This window comes from Gobio gobio, assembly GCF_949357685.1.
Source record: "Gobio gobio genome assembly, chromosome: 21".
NCBI lineage: Eukaryota > Metazoa > Chordata > Actinopteri > Cypriniformes > Gobionidae > Gobio > Gobio gobio.
The window spans coordinates 44,761,515-44,779,981 of record NC_137117.1 but is presented as its reverse complement, the minus strand read 5'-3'; the positions used below and the strand labels follow the sequence as shown (position 1 = coordinate 44,779,981).

Genomic DNA, 18,467 nt, shown 5'->3' with positions numbered 1-18,467 from the left:
GACATAGGGCAAACATTTCCAGCGGTTTAAGGTTTACAGCACCAGTGATACCCATATTAATATAAAAAAACAAATAACATTTGAAAGAAGAACTGTGGATGTTGCTCTCCGCCTACAGGCAGGAAGCATTTTAGACACCCTCACATGTTGTCAATCTAAAAGGTAAGTTTTACATCCATTATACATACACAAGCCGGCCTTTTTACACTTTTTTAAGTGTGACTTACGTGTCCAAATAAGGTACATGTTGTTGTTACAGTTTGTGTTTGTAGAATATGGCTTGTAGAAAATGAGGAATCATGCAAAATGCAAAATATTTTACATAAAATATGTTTACATACAGTCCACAAGACAAAACAATAGACAAAACTAAAGTTTACACACCCTTGACTGTGTGTCGTTCCCTGATGATCCACAGCTCTGTGTGTGTGTGTGTGTGTGTGTGTGTGTGGTTCCCTGATGATCCACGGCTGTGTGTGTGTTTCGTGATGTTTGTTCTTGAGTCTCTTGTTTGTCCTGAGCACTTAACTGACCCACTTTCTTCAGAAAAATCCTCAAATTCTTCAGTTTTCCAGCATCTTTTGCATATTTGAACCCTCTCCAGCCGTGACTGTATGATTTTGTGATCTGAGGACGATTGAGAGACTCAAACACAACTAAAACTTTTTGAGTTTGAAGATCAAGGTAAATTGTACTTAATTTGTCTTCCGGGAAACATGTAAGTCTCTTCTGTTGCTTCTGAAGGGCAATACTATATGAAAAAAAAATATAGATATTTAAACAAAATAAGAAAAATGTGGACATCTTCATCCTGCTCAAAAGTTTTCACCCCCCAGCTCTTAATATAGATAGACATCAGTTCAGTTAAAACGTGTGCTGTTGAGAGAAATTTGCACTTAAACCTGGAACGTTTCTTGTACTGTTTATAAATACTGATATAGCCATATTCATGAACAGACAGGTCTTTCCCATCAGCCCAGTGAATCAGAGGTTATGAACCCAAAGACAAATGAATGACGTGGAAACTTCTCAGACCTGTAGGATTTTTATTGCATAATTAGTTGGGATAATGTTAAAGACCCCTGAAAATCATGTTTGTAATATTTGTTTATATGTCTATGTGGTGTTATGAATTTACACATGGTTTGTGCATATTAAAAAGTCAACACCATTGCAAGTATTTTCTCCTTAAAACTGCAGTGAACCAAAGACTCGGTTATAAAATCGCTGGTGTTTCTGACGTCACAAACTACCTTGTAACCAATCACGTCCCGAGGGGGGCATATCATTAACTATCTCAAGAGAACCAAGTTATCCCGGGATATTTTTCTGTTGATATGAAAAATGGAGCAATATAGCAGGTGAATTATGTAAAAGATGTATATTATGATGAACTATAAGGAGTTGTTCAGAGCATTTCTAAGGATGCTGATTTATAAAGGCAGACTGAGATGGCGAACAGGAACATGGTGACATTAGCAACACATTATTAGCTGTTTGATAACGTAGTAAAGCAAAAGGCTAATCATATTAATTTCTGTCATGTGTCCAACGTTGTAAAGAGCGATACATAAAACGCATTGCCATTCTTAAATTGTATAATTCACTCTTCCTCTTCTTCTGAATCAGCTTCTGGTTTCACCATATATGGCTGAATTAATCCAGTATTTCCTCTTGTCATTGTACATCGTTTACCTCAGTAAAGTTGAGCGAGTGGATCTCTGAGCTGGTGTGAGTGAGTGGAGGCGGGGCTCATTTACATATTCATAAATCCTCGTATAGAGACAGAGCGACACGCGTCATAATCTGAAGGCCACGCCCACCGGGGGGAAAACAATCAAACCGTCTCCATTGACTTTGCATTGCGTGAAGCTGCATCCTTGTCATTTCGGACTTATAACTAAAAACTGAACTATGTCTAAAAGCTGATATGTGACAAAGTGTACAGCAAACAAGCTAAACAAAACCCAGAAGCAAAAACCCAGACGTTTTTTATAAGCTGTTGACCCAAAAAACAAGCGTTTAAGGACAAAAAAGTGGATTCAGGCCATTGAGACAGAGCGCGCGGGCCATATTACACTGAGAACTACACACACTAGAGAGGAACGTCATCAGAGACAGGAAATATCATATATAAAACGGACATTTGGATATTTGACTTAACAGTGACTAAATGTTTACTGCACACACAGACATATTGAGGCATACTGAGTGTCAGGATCCCAAAATTGACCCATTCTTCAGCTGAAGCTTCACTTCGTATTGCCTGTATCCACTTTTATCTTCATAAGGCCTGTACACACCGGGACGAATATCGCGCGCGCTTATCGCCAGCGTTTTTCGTGCCGTTTTTCGGCGCGTCTTGAGTGTTCACACCCAAGCGATTTTCACTGGCGCTGCGCCGAGTGAACGTGCACATTCAGTAGATGCGCTCCCGGTACACAAGATGGTGCTGCGGCACTTTACGCCTCTGACACTCGCTTGTCACACAGAAGGAGAAGAGAGACAGTATTTACGTGCTTGCCAAAACCATAGACATATTATGTATATGGACAAAACCATTCACACACTTTTTGCTAACTGGCAAGCAGCATTAGCAGTTCATCTTCTTCTTTGTCTACTTACTACTTCTTCGTCGTATCAATGTGTGCTCGGCAAGACCGTTTTGTGCTTGAGCGCCACCAAGTCGTGTTTTACTGTCACTTCAGCAACTCCAGGCACGTGAACAAAAGCGCTGATCTCATTGGTCGGACAGTTTTTTACGCGCCGCGTCAAAATAAAAAAACGAACCCGAGGCGTTTTTTTTAAAAATTACGCTTTTACGCCTGCCGTTTTGCGCGTCGGTGTGAACACTCACATTGGCGCTCATTGTTTAGTCCCGAGGCGTTAAACGTCGGCGTTAAACGCGTGCGAAAATCGTCCCGGTGTGAACAGGCCTTTAAACGCTCGTTTTTTTGGGTCGACAGCTTATAAAAACTTATTTCTGTGTTTTTTAGCTTGTTTGCTGTACACTTTGTCACATATCAGCTTTTAGACATTGTTCTGTTTTTTGTTATAAGTCCGAAATGACAATGAGGCAGCCTCACGCAATGCAAAGTCAATGGAGAGCGTTGGGTTGTTTCCCCCCCGGTGTGGGCGTGGCCTAAATACGCTCTGTCTCTATACTAAATGAAGCAAGGGTGCAGAGTTATATTCAAGCTATTTTAAGTCATGAAGAAATTAAACGTTTAAATATGTCAATTTGGTGATCAAAGATGAGTTTTAAGCGATAAGATTATTGACCACAGGGGGACTTTAAAGGGTTAGCTCACCCAAAAATGTAAATTCTGTCATTAATTCCTCACCCTCATGTGGTTGGACACCCGTCAGACCTCCGTTCATCTTCAGACACAAATGAAGATATTTTAGTGTAAATCTGATGCTCTGAAAGGCCTCCATTGGCTCAATGCACGGTTCACTCTCAAGACCCTTAAAAGACACTAAAGACGTCGTTACAAAGTCCATCTCACTACAGTGGCTCTACAATAACTTTATGAAGACGAGAATAGTTTTTGTGCACAAAAAAACCCTAAATAACGACTTATATAGTGATGACGATTTCAAAACACGGCCTCATGAAGCTTCGAAGCGTTATGAATCAGTGAGTCGATTCAGCGGTTTGAATCGCCAAATTTCAGCAGTTTGACACGCGATCCGAATCATGAATCGACTCACTGATTCATAACGCTTCGAAGCTTCATGAGGCCGTGTTTTGAAATCGTCATCACTATATAAGTCGTTATTTAGGGTTTTTTTGCGCACAAAAACTATTCTCGCCGATTCATAAAGTTATTGTAGAGCCGCTGTAGTGAGATGGACTTTGTAACAACGTCTTTAGTGTCTTTTAAGGGTCTTGAGAGTGAACCGTGCATTGAGCCAATGGAGGCCTTTCAGAGCATCAGATTTACACTAAAATATCTTCATTTGTGTCTGAAGATGAACGGAGGTCTGACGGGTGTCCAACCACATGAGGCTGAGGAATTAATGACAGAATTTTCATTTTTGGGTGAACTAACCCTTTAATGAATTTTAAATATGTACACACTCCCTGCTTCTGAAGTTCCGTCTAACTGTTGTCAAATCTGTGTGGTTTCTTGACACACAGGATGCTCTTCTATCTCCTTCTGTGCTCGGTCTTCGCACCGGTCAGCGGCGACTCCTGCAGGTGCATGACTGTCCCGTCTAAAGGTGTGAGGGCGAACTGCAGCTCGCAGGGCCTGACAACCGTCCCTCATCTTCAGGCCGGCATCACAGAACTCCTGCTGCAGAATAACCTCCTGACCTCCATCACGCCGGGGCATTTAGACCTGCTGGACAACCTGCAGCTGCTCAACCTGTCCGGGAACCCTTTCCACTGCGACTGCAGGATCCTCTACCTGAGACAATGGCTGAAGAGAAACAAAGCCGTGTCTGTGATGCCAGTGTGCGCCAGTCCTTCAGAACTAGCCCAAAGGTCCATCGATGAGCTCACTGATGCCGATTTCCCTTCCTGTGTCTCTGATTTCTGCTCTGGGTGGGGTTATAATGCCATCTTATGCTTAATGCTTTGCTTTCTCATTGGTTTGCTTCTGTGGTGCATGCAACTAGCAAGAAACTCAACCTTTATTCTGGGAATCGATGAGCGACACATTGGATTTGAGGCAGAATCTCTTCGATCACGCAAACCCAAACACAGAGCGAGGATGAGATGCAGTTTTGGGTCATTGAGCACAGGAGCTGATGACATGGACAAGCCTTTACTCAACATGGACATTCTCCCTCAGATACTGGACGTCCTGCACAAGCAACACAACATTAAGATTAAAGAACCGTGAAAAAGTGAATGGCAAAACATGACACTCGCGGTAAATCAAGGAAACCAGATTTAAACAATAAGACTAACTGTGTTGAGCTGTAGAACAATGATTCGTTTTCTGTCCATGAATGATCCAAACAGATGTTTTTTTTTTATATTTTAAAGAGGTAGAAAAACTAAGCTAAGTATTTAATCTCAAAACTAAGTATGTTTAATTTATAATAAAAAATAATGTAGTTTAATAATGCTTAATAGGGTCTTGCAAGAATGTTTAATTCCAGAAAACTAATTTGCTCTTATGTTTTCTGGACAATAAATGATTATTTTTGGATTACGGGAAATATATGGATATTGCAATCATAACCAAAACAAAACCTTGATTGCTGATGTTACAAAAGCTATAAAGGATGTCAAAGGTATCCCAGTCTTCACCTGGTTTCAACCTTATGGCTCAGTAAATCCAGAATATATTTCTGGTTAGTCTCTGCATTTAGACCTTCTGCTGCACGTGTAACTGGTTTAACTTATTCTTAAACCTACAAACACCTCAAAGGAGAGCAAATCATACTGGAATTTAAATCTCCTTAACAGTGAACCCATTTGTTGAGAAATTATAGATACAATTATAAATAATTGGAGATTCAAGTTTGACAACTTATAGAAAGAAATGGGAATATTTCAAATATAAGCTCCGTCAGATCTCCATATCATACGGTAAATTCAGCAGAAATAACAAAAAAAGAAAAAAAGAATGGGAAGTTATGCCACACTAACTATTGGATCCCAAACATGAGTTTCAGATTTCAGGAATGATGAAGTGGAAAAAGCCATGAAACGTTTCTCATTAGACAAATCACGGGTTCAGACGGATTTACGAGTAACTTCTATGGGCAGTTTTGCCATTATAAGATCTTATTTTTCATGTATTAAAGGAAATATCTGAATCCCACACTCTTCCAACTGCTATGAAAGCAAGGGATCATCACTCTCATCCCCAAACCTGGGAAAGATCCTAGATTAATACACCATCTTACATCTGCTTAATAATGACTATACAATTGAACTCATTTATGCCACCAGATTTACACATCTTAGGTTTTTTAAAAGGCCGCTCAATTCACAACAATACACTTGGCAAACTGGATTATAATCATTTAAATAAATTCATTTTTAGATTTGTTTAAAGCTTTTGACACAACTGAACACAAACGTATGTTTCGTACTTTTGATTTGGATTAGGAGTAAACTTTATTCATCGAGTTAAATTCATTTATAAGAACACAGATAGCACAGTTCTGTTACCACAGGTTTTCACCATCTTTTTATCGCTGCAGTGGAAATGCTCTCCCTTCTTAAAAATAAAAATGATTTTGAAATACTAAGTGTTTGGCAAACTGGCTAATGACAATAACATTCACGAAAAACATTAACCAATTCCAAAAATTCCAACTATAGAGCTTTTCTTTAGGGCACTGGATTATGGATTACTACTGGTTCATAACTCCCCTCTGTCAATATTCATGTTTAAGGAACTGTTAAATACCAAACATACACATTACAAAGGATAAAGAATTCGGGAATTGGTTCGGGAAAGAATTAGCTATAAGAGTTTATCACTTGTTTTTAAGGCTTTACACAGTTTTGCCCCTACTTACCTTAGTATGTTGGCATTTTATAATCCATCAAGATCTTTGAGATCTGAAAATCAAAATCTTCTCGTTGTTGCCAAAACTAAACACAAACATGACCGAGCCTTCTCTGGAATGATCTTCCTCTCTCTGTAAGGTCAGCTCAGTCTCTACCTAAAGTCAAGGTCATGTTAAAAGCACATCTTTTAAAGATCTTCCTGATGGTGTTTCAGCATTACCTTGTCTATGTCCTGTGTGCTTTCTGTGTATTTTATCTGTGCGCTTGTCCTTGTTATTGTGTCCTTTATTGTTTGGAAAGCACTTTGGGCAACAGCAGTTGCATTAAATGTGCTATATATATATATAAATAAATAAATAGTCAGCTTTATTTCTAAAGCACTTTTCACAACAGATGCTTCAGAGCAGCTTTACAGTGATGATAGGAAATTCATTTTGTTTTTGATGAAAAGCTAAAGTAAGTTTTTGATTGATTAATTTCTGTTGTAAAGACGCATGTAGATATATTGCACAAAATGAAAACAATAATGTAAATATTATTATAAGTGTGAATCAAAAAATTAAAAAGCGCATTTAAAAAAAATAACAAGCATGATTTCATCACTTAGATGCTTAGTGTCTGTTTTGGTCATAATTTAGACTTTTTTAAATCTAATTTCAGCTGCTCATCTCACAATGACTTAGCATGTCATATTTGTAAAATCATATTTTCAACATTTTATGACTTTATGATAACTGAAATGAGCTGATCAGTAAAATAGTTGAATATTTAGTGTCCCCAACTGAGCAAGCCAAAGGCGAAAGAGGCGACGGTGACAAGGAAGGTTTTTTGGAGAAAAAAACCCTCGGGAGAAACCAGGCTCAGTCAGGGTGCCAGTAAATAATAAATAACACTAATGAATCATCTCAACATCTGGAATAATCTAGACAAGTGTAGATGTTATTTGAATTTGTGGTCTCAGAGACATTTCTATAATAGGCTGAAAAAATGTCATTCATTTCTAGACTCATCTACCTCATTTCCTAAGAATGCAATAAAAGCTATAAACCAGGCCAAGTTTAATTTGATCTGGAAAAGAAAAACACACTTCATTAGAAAAGAAGTATGAAGAGTATAAGGAAGGCTCAAAGCCATCGATATTAGTCAAATCATTTGGCTTATGTCAATTATTAATGGTACTATTCAAATGATTTGGCTAAGATCCTTTTTGAAAAATGAAAGTTTTTGGTTTCATATTCCCAGCCAAATTTGTGTAAAACAAGGAGGGATGCCAAATCATTTCCCAAAGGTCCTCCTTAAATGTGATTATGACCTTAAAAACTCTGTTAGGTGTTTTTTTTTTTTAATTTAGGAAAATTATCTATAATCACAATTTCAGTGCCCATTAACGTCCCTTTGTGAAACTGCAGATGTGAGGTATTGAGGAATAAATCTTTATTCCATATAAAAAATACTACCGGAATTGACTCTTAGGATTTTCTGTTCAAAATGTAATTTATTTGACAGAAAATTGTGCGATAACATTATCAAAGCAATCTATAATTCAGTTGTCTTCCACCTCATCTATAAATACCACAACCCGGAAAGCCTTTGGTGGAATTATATCCTTTTTTTCCCTCATTTCTCAATAATTTTACAATGATGAAGGTAAGACTTTAAGAACAAAAGCAAAGGAAGTGCACTTTCAAATTCTTAGCGGAGTATATGCTTCCAGGGAACTTTAAAGATGGCGATTTGATCTCGATGTCAACAGCTGCTTTTTTGTTTCAGTAACGTGAGAGGCGTTACACTTCGTGCACAAGTTGAATACAGAAGGCGGTCTGGTGAAAGCTAGATATTTAGTTTTAAATATGGATATTGTTCTTACACAAATGCATGGATTCACTTCAGAAGGCCTTTATTAACGCTTTTTGACTCTCAAACAGCAACATTACACACTAAAGAAAGATGAACACGGAAGTGCCCTTTAATGTCCACTCAACTTTTCAGTGCATGTTATCTACTAAATGGGCCAATTGTGTCACTTAAGAAAAAAATGCTTTTGAAATTGAAGAGTTAATAAACTTCCTCCGAGTTTCTAGCTCATAATAATGATGAATGACAGACAGACTCCCCATCCTCCTCCAGCTTTATTGACAGTTTAAAATTACACATCTATGCTCTAGGACTTAAGTTGCAATTTCCTCCGACTTAAAAACTGAGTACAAGCACTGATATTCTTACAGTAGTCCAAGTGATATTGTACAAAAATATCTGATTTCTGTGAAAACATTCTTTTTTTGCAAATTGTTGCTTAATCCATGCGTCTCTCTATTGTTCCGGATAATTTAAGGTAGAAAGGACTAAAATTAATGTCACTTCCAGCTTTAACAAGCATCGTTCGATGAACCTGCAAACATGACTTTTTAGAAAAATGTCAAACAAAATAAAAATGCAAAGGAAAAATCAAATGAATCCGATCCATAACATTTCCATAATTGACAGACACTTTGCCTGCGATGAGAATGGTTTTGTCTGTCCTCTTAAGCCAGCTTACACTTTTCTCCATATAACCACAAAAAACAAAACGCCTTCACCTGACTTCTCTTATTTGATCTAAGGTTCACCTGCGTGACCCCAGAGGTCCCCTGTGGCACAGGACGTCCCGGTAACGGATCTTCTCACCATGGAAAGGGCTCCTTTAACCAAGCGTCACACATTACACCTCTACCTAAATAAACATCTCATTTTAAACGCAATATGATTTTTTTTTTAACCCCTCTTCTTTATAACAAAGGAAAAACAGAACTCAAAGCTGCTCACTGGCCTGGGGAAGGCCTCTGTTTGCCAGGCTTTGGCCAATGAAGAGGATTTAGAGAAGAGAAACAACCATCAATCGGGAAAGGAGGGGGCGGCAGAGGAAGGAGTTACGCGGATGCTTCAATGGTGCACTCTCTCGCCAGATGCCCGGTCTTTCCGCAGTTGTAGCAGTTGACCTCGGTGGCCTTGCTGCACTGCACCGCCACATGGCCGATCTCGCCACACCTGCAGAACCACACACACTTCAGTTTCCTGTCAGACACACACCCTCATCCAGCATTCGGATCAAAATGTCAACTGGTTATTTACTATCGCTCGTGTCATTCCAAACTAGGGATCGACCGATATCGGCACTAAAAAATCCATACCGATTTTTTTTCATCAGCCTTAGCCGATGAGCCGATTATCTTGAGCCGATTCTGCTTTTGCTCCCTCAATTTACCACATAAAAATGACACACTGATCATGATGATAATTTAACATTTACAATTTAAAAAAGGAACATTTATTGAACAAAAAAAAAAAACTATATTTAACAAATAGTAAAAACAGGTGAGGTAGAACAAGAAAAAAAAAAAGTTCAGTGGTGAAAATTATTTAAGCATAAATAAAATAATCACACTATTGCACACAGTATCAACAAGCAAGCAGCATTATAAAGTGCACACTGACTCATTTTACAACCTAGTCATTTAATGGTTACACTCTAAAAAAAGCTGGGTTAAAAATAACCCAAATTGGGTTGAATATGAAATAATCCAGCAATTGGGTTGTTTTGACCCAGCGGTTGGGTTAAATATTTGCTTAAAACAACCCAATTGATGGGTTAATCCATTTTCAACCCAACTTGGGTTATTTTTAACCCAGCATTGTTTAGAGTGCAGGTGCACTGAACTTAATCTCTTGTAGAGCAACACCAGCGGTAATTCAGGAAAAATCTCCCAATGCTCCACGTGAAACTTCAGTCTTTCCGCCTTTTACCATCGTGTCAATTCTCAATTGATTTAGATTAATATGCGCGAGGGAGAGCGAGAGAGTTTGAAGACGGAGAGAGCTGCCCTGTGGACGCCTGTCTGGAAATAATGCAGGGGAAAAATATCAGCGAACGCAGCAGCCTTATATCAGCCGATACACGTAAAAATATCGGCGAACGCAGCAGCCTTATATCGGCCGATACACGTAAAACTCTCAAATATCGGCCAATATATCGGTCTAACACTATTCCAAACCTGTATGCTGACATCATAATACAGCCTTTTTAATCATTTTTCGCACAAAGGGGATCGCATTTGTCAAAGTTGTCCTCCGTTTTAGTCATCAACGTTTGTCGTCATTCTGAAATGCCTGAGCAAAGTCTGTTGTCAAAGTGGTTCAGTAAAGAGTCCCTCCCTGAACTCTCTTATGTGGCGTTCACACCGGACGCGATTCGCGCGGCGGTGGACGCTTGACCATTTTGAGTTTACTCATTTCAATTGCGCATGAAATTCACGCGTGACATTCACTGCACAACAGACGCGAATTCGTGTAATGGGCGGGGCTTCTGCCAGCAGCTCGTCTCGCTGAGAAATGGCTGACATGGGCTGTGTTTACATGTCTTTTTTTTGTTCAAATCTACTGTTAATGTGTGACAAAACGTAGTTTTAAGACTTTTTCAGTCGATAATGTAGTTGTTTAAAGCTCAAATATGTGGTTTATTTATATAAAGAGTGCCTATTTGAACATGTGATCTGCCGTTGTCGGAGTTGTGAGCTCCAGTGGATCAGCGGCGCTCATTAACCCGGTGAGATCAACCTTTCCTCAGCCAGTCCTTCTGCCGCTGGCTCTGATGTCTCTGTGGCGTCTCGAGCTATAATTCGTCTTGTAACTGCCGATCTTTGCTCTCATGGATCTATAATTTGTTCCCTGGCAAATCGTTTAGACTGAAGGCAAAGAGAAGTTTCATTACTTTATATTTTTAGGCTATAACTGTACGTTGCAGTTGTAACGTTAGCCTACTAGCACTGACTTTGAATGTTTGACTGCATTGTTTGGTTTATTTCATGTATAGCTTGTTATACATTACGTATACTTTTGTATTATTGATCATACATAAACTTGCATTTAACAAAAAGAGACTGTGTTGTGTTTCATGTCATTTCAAAACGCTCAATTCGCGTCCTTCGCGCCGCAGAATGCCATTTCGCGTCTCTGCATTGACTTAACATGTAAATCACTCGCGTGAATCGCGTCCGGTGTGAACGCACCATAACACGACTGCGTTTCCAAACAGCAGCATCCGCCTCAGAAAGCAAGATAACATGGCCGCGTTTATTGCGTTTCATCTGCGCGCCATGAGACGCAAGTCATTTATTATATAGAACAATTATTATATACCAAGGGTGTAACGGTACACGTACACGTACAACTTACTGAAACGTATCATATGTTGTGTAATCGCTCAATGTTTCAACGGCGGAAAGACGTCAATAAAACAGCTTTCTACCTCAGAAATCTACCTCAGAAGACAGTCAGTGTCATCAGCTGTGAGTTCACTAGAGAAATCAACTCTTTCACTCAATATATGACCTATATATATATTCATTATATTCTACTCAAACTGTTAGTTGATTTAATGTATGTTTAAATAAATCTGTCATGAAAATAAATTATTATATTACAACAACGAATTGAGTAAAAACATAATTAGATTTAGAAGTTAATGCAAAAACTGCCTTATGTGAAGTTTGCATACAATGTGTTAAATGAGTGTGGATTATTATATCTAAAAAATAAATAGCAACTGAATTTAGGCTAATAGTTTGGGCTCTGTTGTTAACCTTTAATATTATATTAATGTGCAAGTAAAGGCTCCCTATAGTTCACAGCATTATCTTTAAGAAACATTTAGGTATAATTGAATTAAAGACAGACACAATTTGTTCAGTAAACCACTCAGATATTCCCATCTTTTCTGCTGAACCCAAAAGGACAAATCTTTAAAAAAAGAGTTACATAGTGTCCGTAAAAAAAATGACAGCCTACAATAATTGCTGTTCCCATCACCCTTTTTTTAATTAACATTATTGTATCAAAAAACGCTGAATGGAAACGGCAAGACGCGCAAAAATCTTAAGCGATCTTTGAGTCGGATGCATTTATCATCCAATAAGAAAACATGCACATAATCTACAGATGGAAATGCATTTACCAAATAAATTCCTTAACGCACATCAAGGACAGAATAACCAGCGTATTTAAATATATATAATATTTTTAATTAGCATCTGAAATGCTGTTGGTTTGGTATAATGGTATGTTTACTGACACCGATTTCAACTGAAAACAGAAACTTATGCATTTGGTCGTTCATTTAGACGACAACAGCGTTTTTGGGGCCTGAACAGGCAAACTTTACGATGCCTTTACCGTCTCCATTTAAACAACACAAAGTTGAATCTGTGAAAACAGTGACGCCATGCGCATTACATGTTTGCAGGGTGTTTCTTGACAAAGTGACATCGCCAACTCCTGGCCTGCCATCAGTGATATTTAAGTGCAAGTTTATCAGGAAGTGAAGATTTTGTGCTCTTCAACTGACTAGATGGATAGGCGGATTTATTCGCAAATGTTTTGTGAGATATTCCAATTTTGCGCACATGTTAAAATTGCACCACGAATCTGGACATGAATGCAGGCCAGACACACTTGTTTTTTTTGTTACAGCCAGTAAAGGCCTTTGCTGTGTTTCACGGGCCTAGCAACAGAAGTGGCCTCCGTTTGTGACCCCTCACAGAAATGTCCCCAAAATTATGGGGCAAAAAAAGTCCCTGCAGAAGTTCTTATTTTTTATATTTATACAGCAAGAGTGTCGTTTTCCGCGAAATCTGCACTCTTGCAAATGTTTTTGATTTTATATAAGTTCAATAAATGAGACCTTAATATAAGGAGACGTAGATTTTAGACTGCAAGTTATATATTAATATTGTAATAAATAGGGCTGGGTATTGACACAAATTTCACAATTCGATTCGATTCACAAGCTTTCGATTCGATTTTCGATTCAATTCAATATCGATTATTTGGGATATGTATCAGGTATAATACATGGAAAATTTTCTCAAGGAAATCTGATTTCTGAACTATTGTTTTAAACTATGGGAGTCAGTTGATACTATATTAGCCTACTAATATTGAAGGTAAAAATGACACCGATTTACAATTTTTTTTCACTCAGACTCCATTTGCGGGTGATTGTCAAAACATAAATAACATAAATAAATAAATATCGGTTCTCGGGCACGTTAACATGCAAATAATCAGTATTGGTTATATATAGTTTTTAATTAAAAAAAATATCAATAATCGGTCGATTTCTAGCTACGTGTCTCCAGTCTATAGGTGTGTGCCATCGCCAGCTACTAGCCTGGCATGAATAATACAGCGTTTTTACAGATCTGTGTGAACAGGGATTGTTTTGACAGTGTTGACATCCGTCCGTGAGAAAAGCAAAGGAAAATATTTTCCATTTTTAGTACATCGTTGTCGTATAAACATACCCTTTGTCTGTTTATCCTTTCTCACTGGGGTTTCTTTGAAAAAGGCGCCTTTTGGTTACAGCATAAGGAGCGAGGAAATAATTGTTATATTTGGGCGAATTATTTCTTTAAAGTGCTGAAAAAAAGAGACTTACCGGTAACATTTGACCTTGTCACATAATTTCTGGATGTGTCCGAACCCGCCGCAGGAGTAGCACTTCTGCTCGTTGGCGTGGTCACAGTCGCGAGCCACATGACCGGCTTTACCGCAGTTATAGCAACACTGCTCTCTTTCCTTTTTGGGTTCTTTACAGTCTCTGGAAATATGGCCACTCCTGTGGCAATTGTAGCAAGCTGTGTAAAAAAACAACAACAAAAAAAACATGTAAGATGCAAAAGATTTTCTGAGTTGTGATTAATGTAAGTGTGAAGAGGCAGAGCATCTTACCATCCTCAGTCTGTTCACAATCTCTGGCGATGTGGCCCTGCTCTCCACACCGGTAACAGAACAGATCTACACACACACACACACACACACACACACACACACACACGGGTTAGCACTGCTTCAGGACAGATGCTCAAACCACAGGGCTTCTGCAGATTTGATGAAGGTACATTTAAGACTAATTAAAGAAATGTAAGGAAAACATGTAAGGAACACGTCAATGTTCCCTAAATGTAAATGTCTAAACACACAATGAGTTTTATTAGTTTGATTCTTCTAAGTTTGATGACAGATCTCCATTACTTTTTAAATAAATTTGACAAAAAAAAGAGCTTAAAAGTTTGAGATATTAAATCTTGTGAAAGTGATTTTATGACTAAAACAAGAACAAATATCTGCCAATGAGTTCATAAACATCAACTTAATTCAAAAGTCATTTTCATACCCAATGACAGATATTTGTTCTTGTTTTAAGCATAAACTCATTTAATTTTGTTCAATTTCTCAGAAAACAAGATTTTGTTTCTTCATCTGCATGTTATTAAATGTATCTTGATCTAAGGATGTTGTGAATTTGTGCTGGAAAACAAAAAGAAGGGGAAGAACATCATTTTCTGCAGTGCATGTGATTTAATTTAAGACCCTATGAAATCTGTTGTATTTATTTGTATTTTTCTGGACTCTGCTTTAATGGTTAAATTAAATGTTACTTTAGTTCATCTTCAGAACACAAATGAAGATATTTTTTATGAAATGGGAAGATTTCTGTCCCTCCATTGACAGTCTAAGCAACTCTAACGCTTCAAAAAGTTCATAAAGAGATCATAAAACTAATCCATATGAATCCAGTGGATTATTCCACATTTCCTGAAGAGACTCGATGGCTTTATATGATGAAGGAAAGCCTTACAGGTTTGGAGTGACATTGAGGCGAGTAAATCATGACAGGATTGTTGTTTTTGGTGAACTGTCCCTTAATGTCCCTTTCATCCAAAATTTGACCAATTCTGTGTCATTCTGCATTATACAGTACATTCAAATGAATGGATTCTGCAATGTTGTCCACGTTTTCTGCATCACATGACCTAATTTGATGTCATGATAATTAATTTAAGACTTTCTGCTCCAATTTAAGGCCTTAAAATTGTGGAAGGCCAAATTAAGACTTAGACCTACGGAAACCCTGAAATGAAGAACTCCTACCCTTTCCTCGTCCCCGACCTCTGCCACGGCCGCGGCCGGCGTTGGGACAGTTCTTGATCCAGTGTCCGGAGCGGCCACATCCAAAGCACTCACTGGTACTCATGTCCATTCTCTGAGGAGGGCATCAGACGTCAGTATCAGCTCAATGCAATCAGATCATGCAAAACCTCACTTAAAGGGTTAGTTCACCCAAAAATGTAAATTCTGTCATTAATTCCTCACCCTCATGTGGTTGGACACCCGTCAGACCTCCGTTCATCTTCAGACACAAATGAAGATATTTTAGTGTAAATCTGATGCTCTGAAAGGCCTCCATTGGCTCAATGCACGGTTCACTCTCAAGACCCTTAAAAGACACTAAAGACGTCGTTACAAAGTCCATCTCACTACAGCGGCTCTACAATAACTTTATGAATCGGCGAGAATAGTTTTTGTGCGCAAAAAAACCCTAAATAACGACTTATATAGTGATGACGATTTCAAAACACGGCCTCATGAAGCTTCGAAGCGTTATGAATCAGTGAGTCGATTCAGCAGTTTGAATCGCCAAATTTCAGCAGTTTGACACACGATCCGAATCATGAATCGACTCACTGATTCATAACGCTTCGAAGCTTCATGAGGCCGTGTTTTGAAATCGTCATCACTATATAAGTCGTTATTTAGGGTTTTTTTGCGCACAAAAACTATTCTCGTCTTCATAAAGTTATTGTAGAGCCACTGTAGTGAGATGGACTTTGTAACGGCGTCTTTAGTGTCTTTTAAGGGTCTTGAGAGTGTAAAGTGCATTGAGCCAATGGAGGCCTTTCAGAGCATCAGATTTACACTAAAATATCTTCATTTGTGTCTGAAGATGAACGGAGGTCTGACGGGTGTCCAACCACATGAGGGAGAGGAATTAATGACATAATTTATATTTTTGGGTGAACTAACCCTTTAAGGTTCAAAAGTTCATGTGGTAACCTCAGCAAAGACTAACTAACACAAAACTATGCCTTTTTTGTTGCACTGAGGTGTTTCTATACTTGTGGTTTCTGCATCCATACATTAAAGCCCATTTTAAGTGTAAAATCATGACACCATATTTCTAGGACAGATTATCCAATCAGTTTTACTGGAACTGAACTTTGTAGTGTGAGCTTGCTAGCACAATTGTTACACCCAACTTAATTAGGTCACACTTTATTATACAGTGTCCTTCTTACTTATACTGAACATAGTAAAAACAGTACATTATGCATAATTACATGCAACTAACCCTATAGCAAGTACATGTACTTAATACTACTTAGATATATATTTACAGTGTGACAAATACACCTTAAAATAAAGCGTAAGCCTTTATTGTGTCGATGGAAATGATATAAAAAACAACTTTCCAAACTCATATGAAGGATGGTGTGTAAATGTGCTCATGGCACGTGTGCTAGCACCACCGCTAGTGCTAAAGACCGACACAACTGACAGAAATAACAGGGTTAGCATTGAAATATTGTATCAATATTCATACATGTATTTAAACAGAGGTGTTATAAAGGGCTAAACATCTGCATGATGGTTTAACGCGTGTGCTAATAATGAAATCACACATCAGCCTCTATGGAAAAGCAGTAACAGAGTAACTTAAGTGCTCACTACAGCACAGCCTGCATATGAAATCTGCAAGATTAATACACGCATTTATGGATGCAAGTTATATTGGAATAATGACACGCGCTTTAAGGAAAGTCACATGCACATGCTCCAGCACCTCAACACTGGGCCTCGTCGAGCAGGTTCAACTCAAAAACTCACAAATACACTCAATTCTATCGCTATTCTGCCGTGAAATGTGTGTTTAAAAGCTGCTGTGGGTTTATTTGTGGAATTGCACACGTGCACGTGCACTTATATGAGCGTTTCCCGCGCAGGCACGAGCTGCTGCAGGCCTCGGCTAGCTCAACGCACGTGATTAAACACACACACACAGTACACACACACGAACCCTCCGGTCAGCATATTCAACACCAGCATTAAAGATCTAACTGAGCATTTCGCTAAAACGAACAAAACCAGTTGAAATTGTGAGTTTATCGCTAATAACGCGCGTGTACTTACCTATAACGGAACACTAGCCTGTTAGCTGTGACTCAATGCTGTTTACTCCTCCCTTCAGCACTGCGCATGAATCCACTGAGCGACACATACAGTAGCCAATAAGAGATCGCGATTCAGCGCGGGTGAACCAATGAGGACCGAATGCCTAGAGACACCCCTCCATTCTGTCCAATCACCGATCGAGAAGAAGCACCGTCCCGCCCACACAAACAACACGGTTGAACATGTCCAGAAATGGAATATTATCGTCGTGCTTGTTTAGTAATCTAGCCTATTATAAAAACAGAGAACTACTGAAATAAATTACACGTGGTATTTCCAAACAAGTTAATCCAAGTCTATGTAGATCTTACAACATAGCAGAGTTTAGTTAGGGAGAACTCAAGCCGACCGTGAGTTATTAATAATTTCAGAGCAAGAAATCGTGCGACTTTCTGTTCCCATGCGTCCAAAACAAGCATCAGTATGACCTCAGATCAGTTTTTATAATAGTGGGAGTAGTATGTGTACTACTTCTTTCGGTGTCAGCACACTAGCATACTACTACTATTTCTGTCAGATTGTATATTCCATAAGACTAGCTAGTATGCTTTTTTTTTTTTTTTATTCAGCCATATTAAAGGGATAGTTAACCCAAAAATGAAAATTAGCCCATGATTTACTCACCCTCAAACCATCTTATGTGTGTATGGCTTTCTTCTTGCAGACGAATACAATCAGAGTTATATTAATAAATGCCCTGGCTCTTCCATGCTTTATAATGGCAGTGAATGGCTTTCCATAAAAGTGCATCTATCCATCATAAAAGTTAATAAAGGCCTTCTGAAGCGAAGCAATGCGTTTGTGTAAGGAAAATATCCATATTTTAAACTTTACAAACTGTAATCTCTATATGAACTTTTGTGTTTGTATAGGCTATATATAT

At 38.4% G+C, this 18,467-nt stretch overlaps 2 protein-coding genes across 3 annotated transcripts; one reads left to right on the top strand and one right to left on the bottom strand.

Moving 5' to 3' along the window:
- Positions 1 to 6,214, top strand: gp9 (glycoprotein IX platelet). 2 transcript variants are annotated; one of them, XM_079803140.1, is made up of 3 exons: positions 1 to 162; positions 547 to 684; positions 4,145 to 5,561. In XM_079803140.1, exon 3 carries the CDS (start codon positions 4,146 to 4,148, stop codon positions 4,851 to 4,853), a length of 708 nt encoding a protein of 235 aa, XP_079659266.1. In that variant the 5' UTR covers positions 1 to 162; positions 547 to 684; position 4,145; the 3' UTR covers positions 4,854 to 5,561. The 2 variants fall into 2 exon arrangements, with proteins under 2 accessions (XP_079659266.1, XP_079659265.1); XM_079803139.1 differs by lacking the exon at positions 547 to 684 and having other exon boundaries at positions 10 to 162; positions 4,145 to 6,214.
- A 2,377-nt stretch (positions 6,215 to 8,591) lies between these two features.
- On the bottom strand, positions 8,592 to 18,121 carry cnbpa (CCHC-type zinc finger, nucleic acid binding protein a). Its single transcript, XM_079803141.1, has 5 exons — positions 17,543 to 18,121; positions 15,446 to 15,557; positions 14,243 to 14,308; positions 13,950 to 14,148; positions 8,592 to 9,505 (listed from the first exon to the last, which is right to left on the bottom strand). Exons 2-5 carry the CDS (start codon positions 15,552 to 15,554, stop codon positions 9,388 to 9,390), a joined length of 492 nt encoding a protein of 163 aa, XP_079659267.1. The 5' UTR covers positions 15,555 to 15,557; positions 17,543 to 18,121; the 3' UTR covers positions 8,592 to 9,387.
- Between the last annotated feature and the right edge of the window lie 346 nt (positions 18,122 to 18,467).

Bases quoted from the DNA above. Each gene is read 5' to 3' on its own strand.
- gp9 (XM_079803139.1), top strand. From the start codon at position 4,146: ATGCTCTTCTATCTCCTTCTGTGCTCGGTCTTCGCACCGGTCAGCGGC.
- cnbpa (XM_079803141.1), bottom strand. From the start codon at position 15,554: ATGGACATGAGTACCAGTGAGTGCTTTGGATGTGGCCGCTCCGGACAC. The intron at 14,309-15,445 runs GTAGGAGTTCTT...GTGTGTGTGTAG, and splicing joins AGGTCGGGGACGAGGAAAGG to ATCTGTTCTGTTACCGGTGT. The intron at 9,506-13,949 runs GTAAGTCTCTTT...GTGGTTCTGCAG, and splicing joins GACAAGGTCAAATGTTACCG to GTGTGGCGAGATCGGCCATG.